Source organism: Nelumbo nucifera, chromosome 2 (genome assembly GCF_055504915.1).
Source record: "Nelumbo nucifera cultivar China Antique chromosome 2, China Antique-T2T, whole genome shotgun sequence".
NCBI classification, from domain to species: domain Eukaryota; kingdom Viridiplantae; phylum Streptophyta; class Magnoliopsida; order Proteales; family Nelumbonaceae; genus Nelumbo; species Nelumbo nucifera.
Genome location: NC_142650.1, coordinates 5,387,381 through 5,403,785, shown reverse-complemented (window position 1 = coordinate 5,403,785; position 16,405 = coordinate 5,387,381). Strand labels below are relative to the sequence as shown.

General features: G+C 37.8%; 1 protein-coding gene across 3 annotated transcripts; it reads right to left on the bottom strand.

Moving 5' to 3' along the window:
* Positions 1-963: 963 nt before the first annotated feature.
* LOC104594697 (P-loop containing nucleoside triphosphate hydrolases superfamily protein) lies at positions 964-8,791 on the bottom strand. Of its 3 annotated transcripts, none has more exons than XM_010255114.3 (23): positions 8,569-8,791; positions 7,865-8,049; positions 7,649-7,778; positions 7,370-7,528; positions 6,789-7,265; positions 6,449-6,546; positions 6,187-6,343; positions 5,917-5,986; positions 5,666-5,742; positions 5,500-5,553; positions 5,327-5,407; positions 5,093-5,204; positions 4,756-4,842; positions 4,470-4,645; positions 4,205-4,366; positions 4,016-4,123; positions 3,769-3,927; positions 3,602-3,688; positions 2,353-2,558; positions 2,144-2,245; positions 1,935-2,044; positions 1,669-1,820; positions 964-1,547 (listed from the first exon to the last, which is right to left on the bottom strand). In XM_010255114.3, the coding sequence occupies exons 2-23, from the start codon at positions 8,029-8,031 to the stop codon at positions 1,323-1,325; spliced, it is 3,156 nt and encodes a 1,051-aa protein (XP_010253416.1). In that variant the 5' UTR covers positions 8,032-8,049; positions 8,569-8,791; the 3' UTR covers positions 964-1,322. The 3 variants fall into 3 exon arrangements, with proteins under 3 accessions (XP_010253416.1, XP_010253418.1, XP_010253417.1); XM_010255116.3 differs by having other exon boundaries at positions 3,602-3,685; XM_010255115.3 differs by lacking the exon at positions 8,569-8,791 and adding an exon at positions 8,190-8,328.
* Positions 8,792-16,405: the final 7,614 nt, after the last annotated feature.

Here is a 16,405-nt window from a genome sequence, read left to right as displayed (position 1 = left end):
ACTTCACTTTTGGTTGGATTCTTTATTAACTTCCGGGAGAACGTTGTTGATTGTAATTACTTGGGGCGTCTTCCTGTGGTTGATCAGTTAACATCCAGATAGCTGATCCAACAGTAATTAAATTCTCCATTATTGAAGATTTACATCAAATGTGGACCTCACCTAGCCATAGCCAAGAGGTAGAGTGGTGGTTACTTTGACAAATTTTGAACCCCGATTCTCTCATCTGCCCCATCTTTTCTTGAGTAATGGCTAAGCATGCTTGTTTATGCCACACATCTCTCTCTGCTGAGAGCTGACTGGATTTGGTTGGTTTCACAGGTCGGAGTTGGTACGACTCCGCCCCATACCGAACCCGATCCGTTGACATCCCTTAACAATACTAATCAAATCATCACATCAGTACATCACATGATGACAAGAACCCCTGCTTACGTTTTGCCTCTTGTGATCTAAGGTCTCCAGGGTCGTCCATGACCACGATTGCTCCTTACAAAGCCAGGTTGGTAGAATGGGCCCACCACAAATCTACAAAAAGATTCCCGGGAGACCGGCATCACATGGGCCAAGAAATACAAAAGCCCACTTGGCGGCCTCTAAATGGTCCACGTGTTTTATCAGAGCACTCTCTTTTAACCTCCCACGTGCGGTATAAACAAGAGGAAGTTTCCTTCTGGGCTCAACTCACTTATTTTAGTCCTGAGTCAGTCTTTGACTGTCAACTGCATTCCATGTTACGCTACGCATTAAACACTAAACACCTTCGATGTATTTAATTTAACTGCAGGGTTTCACCCAAAAAGATAAAAAAAAGTATTGAACTGCAGGCCACCCAAGTAAATAAACGATACTCTGAGCAGTCCAAGAGAACTTCACATGGAACATTTATGGCGGAAGAGCGTTCCTGGACTGAAATGTTCTAGTTGATGATATATATATATATATTGAAATAAGATGAGAAACTTCCAGACAGCTTCCAGGATCAAATTCATTTATGTGGATCGTCTAGGCTCTAGCTAGTAATAAAATATATGAAAACCTATCCTAAATAGTGAATACAATGATAGCACGAAAAAAAAAATCTTATTGGTAATCCTACTGCACTCATTATAAGCAGAGGATTTCAAAGAATTGAAACTCCCCCACAAAAAAAAAACAAAAAAGAATAAATCAAACTTAGATCTGTATATATCTATATATACCCCCATGGACATATGTATATTTCGCCCCCAAATTGGCGACACTTCTTGAACAACTAAGGTAGGTGAGTACAGACTTAAGCCATATATATACATGCTTCATAAACCACCATCCCCCCCGCCTTAATTTATAGCAATGAGAGGAAGTCTTGAATCTCTCAAGGACTGAGCTGCCTCATAAGCCCCTGATAAATGTTTTACATCGCCATTGGCTTGCTTTGGAGATCTTGTTTCCCAGAATGACTTCAACAGCTCCTCAAATGATGGAGTTCTAAGTTCTTCAATGGATGCCATGCTTGGCAAATTGAATGATCTCCTCCTTGGTGTTGAACAAGTTGCTTCATCCACCTGGGAGGAAAAAGGAATGGATCAAGATACCAGATACGTACTTGAACAAGGGAGAAAAACAGAAAGGGGCAAGGCAAATTCATTCTTTTAGGAACACAAGAGTAACCGATTCAAACCATACCATATATTCCTCTAGCAGGCATTTTCCTGCATTTTCTGTAACCTCAACAGTCTTGTGATAATGACCACTCTTCAGTTCCCTTAGATCCCCACAGCAGGGAACAATCATAGAATCAATGTTTTCGCATGCATCATGGTCGAGTTTCAAGGAATCTGCAGTACGTAATTATGAATAAGAATAAATCGCTATATGTGACCTGGAAAGTCTCTTACATAGCTTGCTAACATGAAAGCAATATGGGTTGGAATCTAAAAAAAAAAACTCACATTCAATAGAGGAAAGAAGGTTCTTGTTTGCAAGATCAACGTCTTCAAGAGCAGATGCAGCAGCAGAAGACAACTGAGCACGTAAGCGCTGATTGGCTTCCACTCCTCCCCTGTGATAAAAGCAAGAAAAAAACAAAGGCAAAAAAAGAACACATCAGATGCACCTTCAAACTGAAATATTGACGCCATCAAATTTATGATTAACTTACTTGATGATGGAATCCATAGATGCAACATTATTGCTTTCTAGGCAAAGCAGAGAATCTTGGGCCTTCCACCATTGTTGGGTACTCATTCTTGTTTTTGTCACACTGCATATTTTAGCAATAAAAGGTTCAGGGAAATGAACAAAAGCATTTTCTGCGAGAAATTTTAACTAAAAGAGACTAGGCACTTATAAGTTAGCAATTTCCCATACCAGTGTTGGAGACCTTCTTCCAAGTCATTTTTCCCACTCTGCACTGCAGCAGTGTCTTCAAGATAGTGGGTTTCAGTTTTCTCCATGTAAGTTGCCCATTCTTCTTTGACAGAGGATGTAAAATCTTGCATTGTAGACATTTCTTGTTGTAGCCTACTTGTTCTGCTGGCTGCGCTCTCACGAAGGCCATCTACCGCTGTTTGAACCTAAATAAATAGGAAATGTATGCAGAATTTATAAGGAAGCCATTCATCTAAGTTGATTTGTCTTGGCATAGCTTAGTGGTTGAAAGACTTACACATGACTCTCTTGATCAAAATTAAAACATTTCTTTTTCGCTTAGATGTGGTTCAGAGAAGAGATTAGATTAGAAATTTTTCTTGATTTAAGAGCCTAGGTTAGACCAATAAAAGAATTAAAGACTTAGAACATCCTAAGCTGGTTATTTGTCATTTACATGTTGCAATTGTTTCAGGAAATAACAGAAACATTGGACTGTAAGATTGACAATTCCAGGAAACATTACCCTACAATTAAAATTTCAGGAAGGATCACCCAGAAGACAAATTGTTGGCAAAGATGTTGAACAGTGACAGACTGAAAAGCAACCAGTGTAAGGCTTTGCGTTCTACATTTTGGAAGAGTGCAAACACAAACATGTTCAGTGCAAATATACAAAATACAAGGTTTTTCACTCTACATACTTGTATTTGTACTCTTTCCAAACTGAGCCTCAAGAATTTTTCTTTTATAGCAAAAAGTAGGTTGATATTCAATAAATTGACTATCTTCAAGTTATACTCTCTGCCTTTAGTTGGCTAGCACGTACTAAAATTTGCAACTTTTGAAAACTCTTCCAGTGAAGTTTGAACCTTTTCATAAACACCCATGGGTGAAACATAAACATATTTTTATCAAAATTTGAATAGTTTATTTGAATGCAAATATAAAAGAGCAATTTGATCTGAAGTTAATGCCCCTACTATGGCAAGTAACCAGTGGACCACTGACACAAAAGACTGGCTGATGGACTATGCAGGATCTAGACAACCGGATTCATATAGAAATGTATCATCTATGGCATCATATTAATACATTTTATGCTTCACGTGTAACAAAAAAAAAATTGTAGTTGACTGTAGTTTTGATAAAAGATTACTTCAGCATACTCCTAAAACTATAGATCATTATCACCCAAACAATAGGAAAGGTTATATTTCCATGAAAGTCAAAGAACAAGAATGCATACCAGCTTCTTTTTCCTAGAACTCGAACTTGCTAGCAGCTCTGCTACTTTTTCTAACAGTTGTCTTTCTTCATAAGCAGCACATTCCTTCTTATGCAAAATAAAAAGGTTATAAAACAAGCAGGACAGATCTTTCAATGGATAGGACTAAAGTGGAAAGCAAGAATCACCTCAAACTTCTTTTCAAGTTCACATAGTTTTTGGTCATGGATGGTTTGTGCTTCTTCCACAATTTGGGTCAATTTGGATGCATGCATGTCCAATGTCTTGAAGAAGTTCACTGTAATTTTAGAAATAGATCTTGTAGTTTCCACTGTTCTAGAGTGTCCCTGCATACATTAAAGCAATCAATTGAATTAGAAAAGTGAAAGCACCCTAGTTGCAGTTGATTAAACATAAGAATTAGCAATAGCCAACCTCACGCAGTTGTTGTGCATATGTAGCTAACTTTTCCTGTTGGTTGGCAAGGCTGCCTTGAAGCTCATTAAGTATCATATCAGCCTCTGAGGCAATTCCCTTGAAAAGCTGTAGCATGGAAGAGGCCAAACAACAATAAGGATGATACTGAAGAAGAAAGTCAATTAAAACAGAATAAGCAATTCTTACGTCCTCAAGGGCAGATGAGTGTTTAGAAACTTCTGAGTTCAGATTTCCGAAAGTTGACTGAGAATTCCCATCAAGCTCTCCTGCTAAATCATCCAAAGCCTTTATACCAGAACCATACATGGCTTTCAGATTTTCAACCCTTTCTCGAAGTTCTTCTGTGGCCTACAGAGAGACCAGAAGTATAAAGAATAAGCACAACCAAGCTTGTCAATTGAAGTATAAAAATGACTTGATCATCTTGAGGACCTTTTTTTTTTCTTTTTACCTCTGCCTTCGTAGAGACAAATGATTGCATATCTTCCTCCATTTCTTTCAGTTGATGCTCCTGTTGTGTTACCGAAGATGCAACAGTCTTATGCAAGATATCAAGCTGATGGGTAAGTTGGGACTGGAATTTCTGGATAAGAATTCTGTTTCCATCTTCTATTTTATCCTTCCGCTCTACAGACCAACCGTAGATAGCAGAATCAGCAGAAGAAAATGTGCAACCTTGTACCCTTAAGAAGGATAATGGCCAAAACATTGTCTACTAGTGGAACATGGGTACTGACCAATTTTGGCGAACAAGCCAGATACATCTGATGCTGCATTTTCTAGCTCTTCTCGGAGCTCAGTTGCCCGCTCTATAAGCGCTTTCTCTAAAAGATCAACAAATACATTATCAATGTGGGAAATCAAATTGAAATGTAAGAGATTCAAAAGTAAAATATACCATATCCAAACTACAAAATGCAAATAGATAATGTCTGGAATTTTAAGACATCCATAGAGATCAATTACCATGTTAATGATACATGATATGATAGCCAACCATATTAAAATATATTCAACATACTAACACGATTGCTATATTATAAGAACAAGGGAGAATTTGATGCACTTTCTTACCAGATCTTAGGAGATTGGAGATTATATATTCCTTTTCTTTTATTGTGGCATTTGCTTGTCTATATCTTTCTTCTAGATCAAATAGCACATGTTCAGTGTCTTCAAGTTTTTTCTGCAGTTAGTTTGCAAATAAGAAATTTAATTTCTCTCAGTAAAGTGGGAAAAGATAGTGGATAGTTTGATTGACAAGTGGCAATAACTGGAACATGATTATGATTGTTGAATACATGTTACCTGAGTCCTTTCAAGCTTTTCACTTAATTCTGCAGTCAACTGTTGCTGGGAATTATAAAGCCCCTGAAGCTCCAGTAGTTGCTGCTCACAATATATCTTTAGTTAGTTCGGCCTCTATAACCAGCAAATCTGAAAGGTAAAGACCTGAAGAATCTCAATAGTGATGAAACTACCTTATCCTTAGACTCTGAATCAAGTTCCATGCGTTCTATCTTCTCAGCCATTGCCTGGATAAAGAGAAATGGCAAAAACAAATGAAATAGCTAATAATGACTGAAAGCAACATTGATTGGAAAAAAATTATGCATAATTCAACTTAAAAAAATGCAAGAACTGAACCTTCTTCTCAGCCTCTTCTTGGAGGTAACGATCCCGTGGTATATAGATGCCATTCTTTTCCCTTGCGGCATATACCTCTGGTCAGAGATGGATAACAAGATATAACATTAAACATTAGATGCTGCTTCTTTTACATTCTCAATTCTAAGCATACAATCTGTTGAGAATAAGTTAAATATTTATCTAATAATACATTTCAATATTTTATTAGGAGTATGACCAAGCCCTCCAACTAGGAAAATAAAAGCAACCTTGCTTAAGGCGGTCAATCTCAGAATACAGGTCCTTTATCAGCGCAGATTTCATCATCTTCTGATTAATCTGAAAATATTAACAACACAACTAGAACCATTAAATTAGGCTCTAAGGGAACATATTTCAACCTAAGCAAATGCAAAGAAAAGATGGATACCAAACAATGACAATTAGATAACTAATCTTCAGATTGTACATCTCATGTCCACCTTTTTGTGTCGTATCTGATAGAGACAGACTGTTACTTTCACTGGAGAAACACTAACCTCTGGTTTGTTTTTGATATTTTTGGCACGGTGTGCATAATCCAAGGTGCTCAGTGTCTCTTCCAAACAGTGGATAGAAGGTGATATTGTAGCAATGATGCATGTCTTAGTTTTGCCTCCCAAAGAATCCCTTAGTAATCTGGTTAATTTGCTATCCCTGGCAGACCAAGCAATGCTTTCAGCACTTTGTTGCACATTCTAGTTTTATTAATATATGCTACATGCCAGAAAGAAATTGTCAAATTTGAGTTACAATACATACCTATATGGCACATGACCAGAATGCTCAACTAGTGCATTAATGACACGACCAAGTGTAAGCAAACTTTTATTAATCTCTCCAGCTTCTCTTGCTCTTCCCTGTAAACATAGGTCTACTTACAATTAAATAGAGAGAGAGAGAGAGAGAGAACGGTACTACTGGAGTGGTCTTAATTAATGTTACTACATCTACAACTACAAGCATGCCATTTTAAGTGCATGTGCCAATGTGAATATATGCAGTTGTGCACTTGTATGTATGTCTGAACCTATGCTAATAGCCCATAGATTAAAGGGCTAGAGTACATATGTTAAAGGATGACCAGTAGTAGCCCGCATACCTCTCTTGCACCAGAACGTGATATGTTCTCAGACCCAGCAAGGTCAACAAGATTAAGTTTTCCACATTTAATCATCTCTTCTCCCTCAGGTGTACACTCCTTGATGTGGATTGTGATAGAAAATATTGAGTGGGAACGACTGCTTTGCTTGTTAAGCAGGGTTTCTGCAGTACGTCTTTTAGCAGACCCTTTCTCCAAGATCTTATATATTTCATTTGCAGTACAGACTATCTCCTCTTCCAGGCCTCTCACAAAAACACCCCCTTTTCCATCTTCCATGAGGGCTATTGGTTTCTTTGACTTGTCATCAATGAATTTTGTGCATTCTTCGGGAGCCAAAAGATCGGTTATTTCCTCATTGTACAGCTCTAGAAATGTAACCTTCATGCTGTACTCGGCATTTTGAGCTTCAAGTATGTCAAAAATTTGTCGAACAGCTCTAGGGATAACACCCGCATCACTTGGTAAATCCCCATTCTACAAAGACAGAAAAAACAAGAAGAAAAAGGCTCTCAAATTCACAGAAAGCATGGAAAGACCAGTGTTATGTTAACTCCGGGATAAGTAAAACAACGAAAAACCTTTGATTTTCTTCCCCCTCCTTCCATTGTGTATGTTTTCCCTGTACCCGTCTGACCGTATGCGAAAATGGTGCAGTTATAACCTTCAAGAACTTCATTGACAATAGGAGAAACGGCTTGATCAAACAGATCCTTCTGTTGAGATGCCGGACCAAAAACCTACACAGAATAGTGTACAGTTATATAATACGTTATAAAACAGATCAGAAGTTCTAATTCCATAGTTGTAAAGATCAATACGGGAGTTGAGATGAATGGAGAACGATTCAAGTGCCAAACCTTGTCAAATACAAAAGTTCTATCAATCTGCTTGTTGGCTATGTTCTGCATGGCAGATACTTCTCGTCTATGCTCGTTGCAAGAAATCACCACAGGTGTATTGACCCTCATTTCATCTTCGCTCAAGGGTCTAGAAAAAAAAAGTCATTATAGTCTGAAATTCATAAAATTTTCTCCATTAACCAGAAATTCAAGGAAAGATCAGGTTTGACCAACCTGCAACGGAGAAGAACCTGAACATTAACACCTTTATCCTTGTCATGCTTATTATTTGAATTTCCATCCCCAGATCGTAGATCTCTTGAAGCCTTGTCATTTGACCGTGGAGTTTGAGAAGGCGAAACGGGGATAAGCCCCCCTCTCCTCTGCTGTGCAGAATCCATAATAAATCTCCAATTCTCCTGCAACGGGAAGCGAGTGAGAGGATAATAATTTTCTGTTAAAAGACCAAGTGTGAATCTCAAATCAAGAACTGTCAAGTCCAAAAGGGCCAGAACTCCAGATTCATTTCTCTCCCGAACCAAGAAATCCAAAAACCCACCTAGGAATACCAATGCAGCTCGAACGATCAAGAAAATCTATTGAAACATCCAAAAATTGAAACTTAAGAAATCCACTAAGAACTCTTGACATGAACAAAAAGGACAAAGAAGAGAAGGAAAACGGACGTAGTGAGAAGAGAAGAACAGAGAAACCGATTGAAAAATGTCAAGCTTCGTCAACAGACTAAAATGCAACAAAAAGTACTACAGTGCAGAATGACGACTGAAGCTTAATTATGAAATGAGAAAAACAAAGGAACCCTAAAAAACAAAGAAATGCAGTTTAGTCTCACAGTTTGATCAACAGCGATCGATGAAAAACTCGCATCTATGACACAGATTATGCGAATGAGTGTTAAATCCAGCTAAAAGACTTACAGTAAATCAAAAGACCGGCCGACCGAGTCCTCAAAATGTGGAACGAAAGTTCAATAAAAATATAAAATCTCCGGAAACAAATCTGTCGAAGAAAAGATTCCAGAAACAAGGGAGATCATGTCAAGCAACAATCTGTTCCAGTGAAATTCGTTACGTCTCCTATTTTAAGCTCAGAAAAACGACGAGGAGACGAGCAAGAAATGAGAAATAGAACTCAGTCCAGAGGCAGACAGACAGTATCAGAGTCTTTTAAACGGGGGAGAATATAATTTTTTTTTTTAATTAAGAAAAAAGGTGTAGTAATGCGGGAAAAACCAAAAAAACCCGCTTTGGTAATTAACGTTGACGTCGTTAGTGAACCGTTCTCTTTCATTTCCGACCGTTAGAAATGGACGATGCTGATTGGATTAGATGAACTTTTTCTACTTTTTCTATTTAATGGTAGATAGATCGTAGATATAAAGAAGATAGAGATATTACACTTTTTCCAGTTTCACCCTCATATGATTCAAATTTTAAAGAGGAAAAGGACAACTGGTAGAAGTAGGCCCCTGCATGTTCTTAATATTACGAATCTGGTCCTCTCCGCTTTCTGAACCGTCCCTGTTCAGTTCAGCGGGTGGTAATTTTATAAAATTTCAAAAATACCCCTATCTATTTAAAGTAACGAGTAATGTCTGCCCTATGACAGCTAATAATAATAAAATAAAAGAAGAATTTAGGTTGGTTTTGAGCATGGAAGGAAGCATGATCGTAGGATAATAAAGCCGTGTAATGTAATTATGTAGATGGGAGTGCGTCCGATTGATCTGATGGGTCCCACATCCAAAATAGTAGGTGGATGGCCATACCATCGTCCCTGTTAAATGAAGAAAGATTTTTGAATGGACATTTGGAGGAATGGGCTAAAAGAATAAAAGGCAATTTCTTGCTTGGGCCATGCGATGGGTAAGGTGGGGTCCATGGATCCAATTAAAATGGTGGTCCTGGTCCAAATCCAAAATTGGTTTCTACAATTAGAGTTGGAGAGAGAGAGAGAGAGTGTATGGAGGGCAAAGCCATTCGTATCCCAAGCAAATAGGTCCAAAAGTGGTGACAATTTTGATTTACACCAAATTGGATCCAAATTATCTAAAAGCCAAAAACTACATTGAGTCACACCAATTAGAGGTTGTTGTTGTTGACGCCAAACTTGGATATACATATCAAAATCACTTTGGACCATCACCAATGCCCATAAGGCTGTGTTTGGTTGAAATGCAAATAAATTTGCATTGATGCAAAATTATGTCAGTACAAATGATTTGAGTGTAAATTCTGACCTATTTTTATTTCAAATTTTAACTTAAAACAAAATAAAATAAAACCCGAAACAAAATTAAACGAAAATTTACATTTTTTCGTCTGCACTCTCATGCATTTGTATTAGTGCAAATAAAATCGCACTGCAACTAAACACAGCCTAAAGAAATCTTCTACCACCAGGATCTAGACAACTGGGGCTAATTAGACCATTTATTACGCTTTGATGCACCCAGTCCAACCGACCGACCCGGGGAAAGTTGTGAGATATATGATGACGTACTTCAACTTTAGGAAACTCCATACATGCCAAATATGAATGTTTGTGTGTGCCCCATAAGTAAATAACGGCCCATGGGCTAGAGCCCAGAGATAACCTTGTCATGCATGGGGTTGATCGTCGGCCCATATATCAAGGGTAGCGGGTGATGTCGTGCCATGGCCCATGGATGGCCGGGTCACGGCCCCACCACCGATGTATTCGGTGATTGAATAACACACAGTGGCATTTTGGTCAAAAAAATTGAAAACTCTGGGGACAGTTGAGTGAAGCGGATGCTGGTGGAAGATGGATAAAAAGGGTGACGACGAACGAGTGGTGTCAAAGGTACCCCACGTGAAAGAGAGTGATGTGAGCAGGCACGTGCCATTTGTGCCTTTCTTTTACTTTATTTGCCTTTTTCTAAAAACAAAATGAAAATTAAAAAAAAAAAATCTACAGTTGCCCTCCTCAGTCCTCGGCAGCAAGTTATTTTTACTACCGTTGTGTTCTATTACAATTAGGCAATTACATTCATGGGCCGGGCCGGGTTTTTTCTCTATATAAATAGAATTTTGTTAGGCCCGAACCCGAGCCCGATCCGACCAATAGATCTTGGGCTCGAGTCTAGCCCTCATAAAAAACCCGAAGCTTAGGCCCGAATCTGAAGTCCAACAAAAAAGCATTAACCCCCACTCATTCTAAAGATGACCAAAAAGCAATCCCAAGCAACTGACACCCCTGAAAATTCAGAAAGAAACAAACTCAGTCCAAAATTTTTCTCCTGATGAGGGACAGGGTTCCTTCTTAGATCTTGCCTTATCCGCAAAGATTCCTCTATTTTTCTTCGTTCTTCCAACAAACCACATAAGAAATGCAGAACCACAATGCATCAGGTGGTTCTTTTGGCAAACGAGATAGGCACAAGGAAAAGGAACGACTACCAAATACAGCATTATTACAATGCATCAGGTTGTCTAAATTTGCCTGAAATGAGCATTTCATTAATTTACAGGATAAACAAAAAGGAAAAATAGAAGAAAAATCCCCAGAACAATTTCGTAATAGGCTAATAGTATGCAGAGAGAATGGGCAAACAATAATTTCGGAATAGAACAAAAGGGCAAACTTAACAAGAGAGAGAGAAAGGACTTACCACCGGTGCCTGAGTTCATTGGTGTCTGAGTTCATGTCTAATAAACGAGCCTGAGCTGAGATTCTGAGAGTGAGAAGGAGAAGTGAGAAGAGGAACAATGAAGAGAGAGAGGACTCACCGCCGGAGTCCACTGGTGGTGCCGGTGAGAGTATTCGCCGGACTCACCTTTGAGAGTGTTCGTCGGTGAGATTCGATAAGTGAGAACTGAGAGTGTTTGCCTGTGACTGTGAGTGAGAACTGAGAATGAGATTTGGCTAAGTGAGTGAGAAGAGAAGAGAGGGGTTAGAAATTAGGATATTTAGGGTTTAACTCGCTTAAGGCTCGGGCCGAGCTATTTTGACAAATCCCAAGCCCGGCCCGAAAAAAATTCGAGCCAGGCTTTTAGGCCCGAGGTCAAGCCCACGATCTCAAATCCTTATTCAAGCCCGTCCGGGGGTCAGGCCGGCCTATCGGGCTGCCCAGCCCATGAACAGGTCTACCCACAAACTGTTTCTCTCTACTTACACAACATTACAGCTGCTTATTGAGAATATCACCATGTCATTCATGGGAGATGTTACTAAGTTGTCAATGGGTCGGTTCCAGGTAGAATCAGAATCAATCAAAAATCGAACCAAACCTTATAAAGTATGTAATTTTACACTTAGAACTAAATTGATTAGTTTTTGAAATCTAATGGATAAATCAGATCGGATCTGAATCAATTTGGAACTGGATAAAACTGGTTCTAAATCAATAATAATCAAGGCAATATATTAAGAACCGGAACCGATCCATTGGTACCAGATCCTAGAGTCATAATCGACTCAATTGGTTTGGGTTTGTTAGATCCCGACCCATTGACAATTGTAGATGTTGCCAATACACCTTGGTTGTGTCCAATGTAGGGATGTGGGAACAATCTATGACTAGAAGATCCAAAGTGGCATGAATCCTTATTGCGATTATAAGAAATTTACAAACAGATTAGGTCTTTTGGCACCAGATTATAAGAAATTTACAAACAGATTATAAGAAATTTACAAACAGTGTTTCATAAGCATTTCATTTCTTCTAATATGTCATGCGTGTCACATTATTCATTAAATGGAATTGGAAAAAAAATGCATTTGGTAGTCAAGTTTCTCAAAAAAAAATTATTGCAATGATTAGTTTTGGGATTCAGGAAAGTAGAGGTATCTTGAAACGTTAATTTTTCATTTATTGAATCGCTCAATTGACATGGCACATTGAAATTTGAAAAAACTAAATACTTTAATGAAATTTCACGGAGTTGTCATTATAAATATATTATAATATTAAACCAAATCACTTTAAACACACAGTTAGCATGCATCCTGATGTTTTTTGCATTTTTCAAAAAGAAAAAAAAAAAGAAACAGATGAAATGAATCACTAGTGAATGAGGGCCCACTTATGAAATAGAACGCTTGTGAAACGCTTCATGTAGAACACTTATAAATTTGACCAATATTATTTAAAAGAATGGAGTAAATAAAGACAACATTGACCTTATGTAATAAATAAAGGAGTATTTTTCATCTTTTCACAGTAAATTTGCCCAATGTTATTTAAAAAATGGTTATTTATTAAAACACCCTTATAGTTTCTTGGATTTATTAAAATTACCCTATAATTTGTATTTTACTAAATCACTCTCTATAATTTACAATCAATTTACTTAATCAACCTTCCATCAAATGGAAGCGGAAAATGATAGTTTTGACCCTAACATCCACAATTTTTTACCTACACTATCATAATCACGTGAAGGAAAAATTACCATCACCAATGTTTTTCTTTTTCTTAAGTTTTTTTTTTCTATCTTAAGCGGGGTATATGCTATTTAATATTTATGCTCTAAATCTATTATCATTGGGGAGGGGGGGAATTCTTTCTAAAAGCTTGATATAAAATATAAAATGTAGGGGTACTTCTGGAATAAACAACAATAAATTCATTCCCTCAAACATTTTCTACTCACTTTAGGTGGTCATGTGACCATTTTCAAATCTCAATACAAGTGGTACTTAAAAATAAAATACAAATGATACCTACCAGAAAAAAAAGTCAATTAAGTAAAATCAATTACAAACTATAAGGGGGTGTTTTAATAAAACAATAAAATAGGGAAATTTTGAATAAATTCATGAACTATAGAGTGTTTTAAAAATTTGGATGCGTCCAAAATCCAAAGCAACCCTCATCGAGACTCATTGGCTCCGGGGATAAAAGTATATTAAAGAATATGACAATTTCCTGAATATGCGGAAGGGAAATTGGAAATTGTCAGAATTATAATGCCTATTACTACTACTGCTTGCATCATATCCTACCATAATCCAGTACATCCTTAATTAGGACAAAGGGTTTCTGTGAATGTGGACAAGTTTTTTATGCCGGTAATGGCATCATCCAACCTTGCTCACAAGTTTTGGACTATTGTGTCCGTCCTTCATTCCAAGAGACGGTCCACCTGTGATCTATTGCTTCAGATTGATGGACATCACATCTCCGCTTCACAAGGGGCTGCCCCATAATGCCTCACAGTACATCTCGCTGTGTATTAGGAATATCTCCCAATGATAATATCACCAGTTTTAATATTATCATCGGAAAATATTTTCATGGCGAAAATGTGCTGTGGGGGCGTTGTGGGGCGGGCGGAGATGTGAAGTCAGATTTTAATGGATAAAAAGAAAGGTGGGGTCAGGGGCTCATGAGTCATGTACAAGTTACACAGGATCATTTCATGTTTCACCAACACAAACCAACTTACCGTCGGTGATAAAGCAATAGCTTTCTTTCTTTACATTGAAAAGCCAAAGAAACAAAATGGAGTGAGTGACTGATTCTTGCAACTCAAACCACGTAAGTACATGGTAAGTTGGGAGACCAACCAGTCCAACAACTGGTGAATACGAAATCCATTCCTACACAATACTTTTCTTTTAATTTCTTACATTTTTTTTTCAGATAAGAATTCATACACTTTTGTATTGTTTTTTGTCTTATTTTTCTTAGTTTGTTATAACCAGAGGAATCTGTTACTTGGAACATACTCCATGTATTTGCTGCTGCGTATGCTTTACTTCACTCCTTTGTTCCACATAAAAGACAGCAGAGAGAGACCTATTTCTGACAAAAAGGGGGAAATTTGAACCACCCTTTGGTCCTTTCTAATTTCTCCTAATGTTCTTCAATTATTCCATAAAACCCATCTAAGTTGGGAGTTCACATTGGCACCCCACATGCAAATTTCAGCATGTATTAGAAATATCTCCCATACTTGTCATTAAGAGATATTTCCATTTCCCAATACACAGTTGAGATGTAAATGAGGCACCAAGGCGAATTCATAAGTTTGGGCCTTTGGTGGGCCCATTGATCCTAGAGGAGCAGATTGAACTTCCAATGCCAAGCCAGGTAAAGGGTGCTGTCCAAAAGGCTTGTTTGAGATGCCTTCGGTTCCACATGCACATCTAAACAAACTTGTCTCTTGTTCTGCTGCAGCGAAGCCAATATTTTCATGCTGTCTGAATATTTTTAATCCTGAATCGGGAAGGAAATAAAGACCAGATTAGTGGAAAGGGAGCCATTTCCCTTAGCCTTGATACGATGGTAGAACTATTGGTGAATTGAACCACCAATCGGCCAACCTTCTTTTCTATCTATCTAGTTTGATCAAACCAACGGGCCCCAATACTCAATCTATCTTTTGGGTTCGTATTACTGTCAAGCTTGGCCCAGTTCAGCTACCGGTATGGATGGTGACCCGCCACACTTGCCGAGTTGGCATCCAGTCTAACTAGATTTCTCAACAACCTTGAGTATATATCACGAGGTAGGCATGAGATGGAACAAAAATTAATGAGCTAGTTTTACTTTTTTAAAGTGCACTAATTTAATTTTAGGCTCAATTTGGAAGGAGTATAAATACAAATGTGTATTACACAAATACATACAAAATACAAGGTTTTGCACTCTATTTGTATTTGTACTCCTTTCAAATGGAGCCTTAAGGAAGAAAGGAGACCAATTGCTTTGAAGAGAAATTAAACAAAGTATAATCTCATGGGCTCCATCCTAAGCTCTCTTCTGGAAGACCCCTTCATCGATGTAAAAGTTCATCATTGGTTCGGTTTTATCGATATTTTGTTTGCAGTGTAGATTAAGATCGATGTAAAACTCCACTTTCGGTTCAAATTTGTTGGTGTTTGGATGGAGTAGAGTTTTATATCATAAATCGATGTAAAACCTCACTTATAGTAGGGTTTTACATCAATAAAATCGATGTAATATTATATCAAAAATCATGTTTTCCAAAATTCAACGGTTCAGAGATTTTAAACCATTTGGTGTGAAACTCCATTGATGAAGTTTTACACTGCAAATAAATGCAGCCTTAGTCTGTAGTAGACTAGTAGTCCCCATTACTCAACCAAATGTATGTCTCACTTTTTAGTTGGGGGATTAAGGATGAAGTATGAACAGAAAAGGAACAAAAGAGAAGATAAAGATGGAAGAGGATGCTCATGTGACAAGTAACCAAACTTTGTTGTCAAGAAATTAGAATCATGGTTGCATGATGTTGATGGTTTTTGTTCGGGTTTGATGGTTGTTGGACTGCTGTTTGGGGTCTAGCGACAGAAACCACAACTTGAATGTTTACTTACCTGGATCGCCACATGTCAAACAGTTCATAGAGTAATAAATAACAGAGTTTGATGGATGAACTAGTGAACTTTGGAGTTGTAGCTATTGGGCCACCACAATTTAAAAATTTCTGTCCCCATTGTGAGGATTCCTCTCATTAGGGCTGCAACTTGGGCTGATTTAGCTAGAATCCAACAACATGAAAATGTAGGGCTGGGCTCAAGTCTTGGGCGACCCAACCCAATCCAATCCGACATGTATGGATAACTTTGAATAGCCTCCTAAGTTTAAGAAAGTTTGAGATCATTTTTTTTCAACAGCAGAAAGAACTCAAGAAGTGAAAAAAATTGGACTAACCCAAACCCCATCTTGGAATCATTGGGTCCAAATCAAGGGATGCAATCAAATCGAATTTCAATTGAATAATTCGGACTAAAATTTAATTTTAGTCAAACTTAAATGTT

Coding starts and splice junctions, on each gene's coding strand:
- LOC104594697 (XM_010255114.3), bottom strand. CDS start 8,031: ATGGATTCTGCACAGCAGAGGAGAGGGGGGCTTATCCCCGTTTCGCCT. Junction 4,843..5,092: donor CTCCAATCTCCTAAGATCTG/GTAAGAAAGTGC, acceptor TTGATCTTTTAG/AGAAAGCGCTTATAGAGCGG. Junction 4,646..4,755: donor TGGCTTGTTCGCCAAAATTG/GTCAGTACCCAT, acceptor GTTGGTCTGTAG/AGCGGAAGGATAAAATAGAA.